The sequence below is a fragment of the Drosophila obscura genome, unplaced genomic scaffold, assembly GCF_018151105.1.
Source record: "Drosophila obscura isolate BZ-5 IFL unplaced genomic scaffold, ASM1815110v1 contig_150, whole genome shotgun sequence".
Lineage (NCBI taxonomy): Eukaryota > Metazoa > Arthropoda > Insecta > Diptera > Drosophilidae > Drosophila > Drosophila obscura.
In genome coordinates, this window is record NW_024542736.1 from 1,549,335 (window position 1) to 1,557,163 (window position 7,829).

Below are 7,829 nucleotides of genomic sequence, written 5' to 3' on the forward strand. Positions count from 1 at the left end.
ACGAGGTTTATACTTTCTCCGGAGAGACCTAAATAAACACCACTGAAAACCTTTCACACACTTGACGCTACTCCTCATGGCGTATAAGTATTACAAACAGTACATGGACGCCAGTGCCGAGTATCCAATAAATTCTACAACATTTCCCATCCCTAAGATTGCTTGTTGTAATCTAAGATATTACAACTGAAGTATTGGATCGTGAGTGGTAATAACTATAATTCCTATTGGACTGAATCGAAACAACAAAATTGTTCATTCGCTGGACGTACCTGTAGTCCTGCGATGCGGCTGCACCTGTAACCCTAGCCAGTGCATAAATCATCAATGTAACTGCAGCCAGGCTAGGGTTCAGGGCCATGGACAGGGCCAAATAGAAATCTACCAAAATAAACGCCCGCAGAGCAGTTCGTTTCCTTTGGCCCTTTCGCCTACGCCCTCGTTTACCCCTGCCTGCCTCCGTCTCTGTCTCTGTCTCAGTCTGCGTCTACGTCTCTCCATCTATCTATCTCTGTCTATCGCCCTTTTCCAGAGGCCTGTGACGAAATATTTAGTCGAAAATATTGTCCCTAATGCTGGCGCCAGACAAGTCTTATGCTGATGATGATGACAGACTTAGGCACCGTACACAAAACAAATCCAACCTGTCACACTAACGACTTCTGCGAAGACAATGGGCCTGGTTGGGTCTGGCCTGCTCTCTTGCTCTCCGGCTCTCCGGCTCTCTACTCTCCACTCAGTGCTCTCCGCTTCTGGCCTGTGGTTCGCTTTGGCTTTGTCTATAAGCCAAAAGTGTTGCACTAGTTTTGGAAGATTTTACTGCTGAGACAAAGGGCCCGGGGATGGAGATCTGCATGGCTTTTGTGTTCGTGTTCGTGTCCGTGTCCGTTCCGTTCTTTCGTTCGGCTGCTGTGTGCATATTGTGTATACATTTTATGGTGCAATTCCTTTGTCCTCGCAGCGCCGAAGGCAGGCCAATATTTTTATTGCCCGCTCCTGCCAGAACTATCTATGGATGTAGCCGTATAGTCGTATATGAAATGTACAAATAGCTGCCGCTAAGAGTTATGACCCGGCGCCTAGCAGCTCATCCCTCTCTAACAAAGGGCTGTGAAAGGCAGTTTTCGCCTGCCGGGTATGGGATGGTACGGCATGGGATGGTATCATGTAGCGATCGTGGCCCGACAGCACCGATCTTCGATCTACACAAGCGATGTAGTCAAGTGGCGCAAGCAATTCAAAGGGATAAGCTGTAAAAGTAGTGCAGATTTCAGTTGCCCAAAGAGTTTAAGTTGGGGCAAATGGCTCGGATCGTTATGTTCGTTTTAATTTACTTTTAGTGGGTTGAACTTCAGAGATGTTCAATGATATCAGCCGCAAGCTCTACGAGTGCATTGCATATTTCAAAGTGCTTTAATTTCAATCATGGTTAAAAACATGATGTAGATATATATATACTAATAATATAATATACTACTAATACCCACTAATAACGATAGCTCTGTTGGGATAGGCATTTGCTTGACACGTTTCTATCCATGTTTGATGTACGGATATGAATACATTTTAACATCGGAAAAACAAAGCAATTAAAGTTAGTTTGTTTATTGTTCAATGATATTGCATAAACCTGCATTAAAACCTATAAAACATGATAAACCCAACCGATTCGTTCAGTTCCTAATGCAATCTTTGTTGAGCAACAATGTCGCAGGGGATTTTGTGCCTCGTTATTCTGCTGTTTGCCGATGCATATGTAACGTATCAGTATCAGCACGGGTAATCAAGGATAATTGTAAACTTATAATCCTTATAACTGTGTATCCTGCAGATGCTTTTGTTAATAAAGCCGTACGATGCCCGTTGGATATCCTTCATCTCGCTGGGCGATGTGAATGTCCTACTGAATGTCAGCAAAATTCGTTTCATTGGACGAGAGCGCAAGATGAATGGATCACTCACCATACTGGAAAGCATGGACGATGAACAGTATTCGTTCTACGCTGAGGCATACATCGATACAGCGGGCACTGGCACCTACAAGAAGCTGCCCTACACCATGCCCATGACGCCCGCCTGCAAGGGCTTCAAGATGTATCTGCCCTACTTTGCGGACAGTGCCAAGGTCGGTGTGAACATCGATTTCCCCGTTGACAATCCGCCATGTCCCCTGCCAAAGGGAAAATTTTATCTGAAGGACATTCTTCTGAACACATCCAAGTGGCCTTCCCTGATGCCACGCGGTTACATGAAGGGCATTGCGTACTTCTTCAAGAACGGAGAAAACATAGGAATCTACCAGGTGACTACCCATGTGGTGGATCGAGATTAGTCAGGCCCCAAAACAGGAAAGGAATCGTACGATCAGTCTGCAGATTTTGCAGTTTTCCATATACCATTTTGGGTCTGCTATACCCCCCCGCCTAATCACCAGAAATCCAAACGATTGTTTAAGTTATCTTGTAAATCTCTGCATGATCTCCACCTATGCTTCAATACAGTATTATCAGATATATAATCCCACAGAATTCCAAGCAATCAAGATCCAGGCCAAGTGGCAAAAACACTTTGGATATTTTCTGAATCCCCACAATTGTGCGTGGCAAGAGATTAGCATATCTGCCCGCTGCCTGCCATCCGATCTGCAGTCTGCAGACAATTCGGCTAGCTGGAGATCAGAGACAGCAGCCGCCAACACCTCCGCTCCATCCGCCAACTATGCGCATCGATTCAGCTGCATTGATAGGCAAAAATCCAGCGATTATAGTTCAAATGATTTCCAGGGAAATCTGATATGGGCCCATTTTCCGGGGCACAGAATCAATGCCAGAGATTGCGATATGATCACTTGTCCGATCGGCAATCTACAGAACTCGAGATCAGCAGAGAAGAAAGAAAGGATCGGATCGGACCGGACCGGACCGCACCGATGATGATGTGCACATTTTCTGCTAATCCTTCCACGGCTCGGATTGGTTTTCGGCTAACGCCCAGCACAGACTGAGCACAGACTGAGCACAGACGCAGCAGACGGAGGCCGAGACGATTGCCTGTCGCCGTTGTGGCTTTATGCTAATGATCGGTTCAGCAGGGCCAGAGCCAGGGCTAGCCAAAAACTAGGCCAGGCAGTGGAGGGGGTAGGACCGCAGCGTTAAAACCACTCATGGCTCATTGTCCGGCGATTGTTCCGTCAAAACCGAAACCAAAGAAGAAACCAACAAATTTGCAGTTGCAGTTTCAGTTCGCCTAAATATTGCAAATCTGCCCCGTCGACTGGGCCATTGTTTCGGACTGGCTGGTTGGCTGGCTGGCACAGTGCGGCGAGTGCGAAAATAAAAATCTCTTAATCGGCACTGGCGACAGCATTCAATGTGTTCTGCACTGCCTCTGGCTTGGCCATTGGACATTGGGCACTGGGCACTGGGAACTGGCACTTGAAACATGACAATATCAATTTGTACGTACAATGGCCTAATCTGATAATCAGTGCAAACATGTCCTTTGTGTCCATTGTGCGTGGAACAATGCAAACGGCATAGTTGTGCGCCAGGATTAGGTGCCAAAGCCACAGACAAACACACACAGCCCACAGCCAAAAAAAAAAAAAAGAAAACGACGAGCAGGGATCCCAATCCCAATCGAGCGGAGCAGTGCCAAAGTTTCCGTCGTTTAGTTTTGGTTTTTGGCAAGCAGCCGAGAGGCAGTCACTGAGGCCGTGGAAACAAAAAAAAAAAAAAAATTAAGTTCATTATGCGGACTATTAAATGATTAATGTGCATTTTATGTTAAACTCTTTCGGGGCGAGTCCCAGTCCTGGCCCCATAAAACGAGCGATGATCATCATAAAAGGTAGACAAATAAAAACACGAGAGGCCCAAAGATGATCGCTGCATGTAAAATGAACTCTCAGTCAGTCAGTCAGTCGGAGCGGAGTCGACTCCAACTCCGACTCCAACTCCGACTGGCTTGCTTGTCAATCAAATTGCGGAGGCACACAACATAAAAATGATCGACAACAATGACACTTTGGGCGGCAGGAATGTCGCGGATAAGCATCAACACACACACACACAGACACACGGGCTACGGCAACATTTTGTGGCCAGCGCCAGGCGGAGATCGGAAAAATAATGTTCATTTATCATCGGGAATTGGGAATGGGAATCGGGATGGGAATTGGAATGGGACTGGGAATGGGTATGGAGTATGGGGGGTAGTCTTGAGTAGGTGTGGCTTATGCCCAGCATGAATTAATCATCGCACAAATCAAATTGAAATCACGACACAGCAAAAACTACTAAAAAATATCACAACAAATGCAGGGACACAATTTAATGAGCTGAGGTTCAACTGGCTGTACGAGGGTTGTACTCCCCATTAGACACAGCACTTCAAGAGGGGTTAAACAAGAGATATATATTGTCAGGGTTCGGAGCACAGAGATGGGCTATTCAACCGAAAATTGACTTGTTTTGCATTGTTGAACTCCCCACAAATTAGTTGCTCAATTGGGTAATAAAACCAAATGTGCCAAATGTTACGAAAAGAAACTTTACCCTCCAACTGGAGGAACTTGTTTCAAGGGGGGGCAAAACCCTAAAAACAATTGCGCAATTGTGCATTAATTGCATTGCAGTCAAGTAAGGAACAAAAACAAAAGCCACAGGACATCGCCGCCTCAAATGGTCACTCCATATGCTGGGATTTTTATTGGGTTTGGGTTTAGCATTGGCATTGGAATTGGCTTCTTCGGATGGTGGCTGGCTGGTGTTTTTTTGGTTGGCCGGAGAGCAGCGGTGTACCCTCAATTATGTCATATCGGTGATGCTAAATGGACTTTTAACTTGCTTTGATTGTATAATTTCGCTCATTCTTGCGGGGCTTACCTTTTATGGGCAGGGCCATTAAAAAGGAGAACGAGCTTGCTCAGATTTATCAGCGTGCACGCCATAAAGTAACAAATAAATTTAAATACTAATAATAATAAAAAGTAACACACGCACCGCATGGAGTATGGGTGGGTGACTGGAGGGACTGGGTGGATCACTTTCGGTGGCATCCTCGCCAAAGGATATGCGAGGTCCCGTACAAAAGGCCAACACACATTTATGGCCAGCAATTAAATGGGGCTGACTGCCATTTGTTTTATTATACGACTAACAGCGAGCAGAGCCAGAGCCAGAGCAGCATTCCCCATCAGCAGGAGCATCGGCATCAGCGATAAGGCTCCGTTTTATTATTATCCTTTATACTTTTCGTGGGCTTTTTTTGTTTGGTCCTTTTGGGGCATGGCCTAGGCAGCAGGCGCTACACATTAGAATAGGCAAAGCCGAAACGAGACAGCCGAAGTGAAGTTTGAATACTCTCACATTATATTTTTTGGAAACTAATTTATGCCTACGAATCTGAGTCTAAATCTAAACAATTCCAAAGCTATATACAGATTTAATAGCTGCAGAATATTGTTTACAATCTTTCTTTTTCCGTATCAGCTTCGTTTCAAGGAACATTTTAATAAGGGAGAATACTTTGTGGGACTCGAATCTGCCTACCTATATTCAAAATATTTGAATATGTCTTCTCACTAACCACCCACCAACCCCAAATGTTGCTTAGCCAGACCAAACTCATTGCTGAAGCCAAAGTAATCGCTTTCAGGGGGCAGTGTATCTGGCAAGACAAGGCCATAAAAAGTCGCAATGCGCCATAAAAACAGTTAAAGCCAAGACAAAAGTCACACACAAACAAACACACATACACCTACAATCCACACACACACACACATCACACAAAAGCGATTTGGGAGTCGTTAAATGTGTGTGTGTGTGTGTACGTGTGTGTGTATTTGTGTATGTAAAGTCCTGTACAAATTAAGCCTTTCTACGCAAACAAACGAGCGCATATCCTTGTTAAATTTATACATATAGAAAAATATATATATTCAACAAAATAAAACCCCACAGAGATCTCAACCACCATTGCCCCATCACCATCCCCACCCCACCCCACTTCACCGCCACCCCCCAGGGAGCATGTGCAAAGTAGGTTGCTCAAATCGCACACAACATAAAACATTTTTAATGCCAAACAACAGCAGTGGCAAAAGCAGCAACAAAAAATACAGCCAGAGAAGAGACAATAAAAAGCACACAAAACGAGCATAAAAATGGCAGCTGGCAAAAGAAAATGGCCGCCCAACCCAGCAACCCAGCACTCCTGCCCCCGTCTCACCCAACCCAGTCCAATCCTCTTCCCCACCAACGCGAGCAGCACCCGCGCCCATCCATCTTGGCGGTCCCACCATACAGGATATTGTGTAAAAAGGATTAATGTAGCCCTTTTTCCTTTTGTTTTAATTGCATTGAGGTGCGCGGGGGCGTTCGGAGTTTCGGAGGCTTGGGGCCAAAAAGGAATGGGCCGAAACAGAATGTAAATTGCCCAAAAGTGCCAGAAAATATATTACGATCAGGAGCGTAGCTGAAAATATCCAAAAGGGATGCCATTTCAGCTTAAAGGGCAGACCCTTACTGACAGGCAAAAGGGTCTGCTGGCAGTCATCGCTGGCTACGCCTCTGCTGCTTTGACCACACGACGAATAAAATATATATTTGATGCCATAAAAATGTCACAGACGCCTTGAGTTATGCAGCGTGGCTGTGGCTTATGTGGCACCCACAGCACCCCCCATTCCCAAACCCACTGCCATTCGCTTTACCCCCAATGGAAATCCATTGCCATTGCCACATCTTTTTGGGGGCCCGCAAACTGTAACTGCAAGCGTAACCCTTTTGTTTTGTATGCTTTTAATTTATATGCGAAGCTGCTGGAATTTATTGCTATATTATATAATTGTATTATGTAAAGGGATCTTCTCTCTTTCTCTCTCTTTGGTAGTTAAGATTCTGGATTGGGCGAATGGCAATGGTTATCTGCTTCAATTTGGTTTTAAAATTGTGGCACCATTTTGGAAATGCAACCTTAGGCCTGCATGTCTGGATTAATTTGGACTTGAAGGGGCACTTAGTTTTGGGCTACATGTTCTACGGCTTTCACTTGTTATTCCATCACAAATTAAAGTGTTCACAATAATAAATACACTGCCACAGGTGCCTTTTCCTCTCTATAAGGTTATGTACTTAAAACTTTGTATAGTTTCCCATCACACACAGCCCAGCCCTGTGCCCAACACCAACACCCAGCCAGCTGGAGTTAACCAGGTTCCAATCAGAGCTCCATCTGGAGTCTAGACCCACGCTCTTGATGCGGCCATTGCATGTGGGGTTCGTTCTGCGAGTCTGCTACTTTTTCCGCGGCGTCTGCGAGCGTACGAGTGTGCGAGTGTGTCTCTTAGTTAAACATCTCTCATTTATAAGCGCCCAGAGCCAGTGGAGGCCCGAATGAGCCGCCAAACCAAGTGCGGTAGCCGTTTAGCTGTCCGCACACGCAAATTTCCAGGCAGACGCACACCTGCAGCCAGAGCCAGAGCCGTAGCCAGAGCCTGCCTGCCTGTGTCCCCAGATCAGGACAAGCAGGACAAGTGCGGTGGGGGCTAACTCTTTAATTTATGGCGCTTGTCATATTTTGTTAGACACGGCGATTAATTAAAGTGCAGAACCCGAACCCTACGCAAAACCCAAGAGCCGAGCCGGGCCTAGGGCCCGCAGCGGGCTAATTGAAAACCGCGCCAGGAGATGGAAAGCAGAAGGAAGGCGGCAGGCAGCAGGCGGCGCGGGCAGACCCAGGGGCAACCGCTTATTAAAAACGCAAGCCCAAAAAAAAACAAAAAATAAATAAAAGACAGAAAAACAAAACTCAAGTGGCGCTCTTTG

General features: G+C 45.8%; 1 protein-coding gene across 1 annotated transcript; it reads left to right on the top strand.

Moving 5' to 3' along the window:
- The first annotated feature begins 1,685 nt into the window (after positions 1–1,685).
- On the top strand, positions 1,686–2,423 carry LOC111082875. Its single transcript, XM_022379112.2, has 2 exons — positions 1,686–1,756; positions 1,832–2,423. Exons 1-2 carry the CDS (start codon positions 1,706–1,708, stop codon positions 2,330–2,332), a joined length of 552 nt encoding a protein of 183 aa, XP_022234804.2. The 5' UTR covers positions 1,686–1,705; the 3' UTR covers positions 2,333–2,423.
- The last annotated feature ends 5,406 nt before the right edge of the window (positions 2,424–7,829 follow it).

What these genes read in the sequence shown, in the direction of transcription:
- LOC111082875 (XM_022379112.2), top strand. Translation starts at nt 1,706, where the DNA reads ATGTCGCAGGGGATTTTGTGCCTCGTTATTCTGCTGTTTGCCGATGCA. An exon ending in TGCTGTTTGCCGATGCATAT is followed by an intron (nt 1,757 to 1,831) that starts GTAACGTATCAG and finishes TGTATCCTGCAG; the next exon opens with ATGCTTTTGTTAATAAAGCC.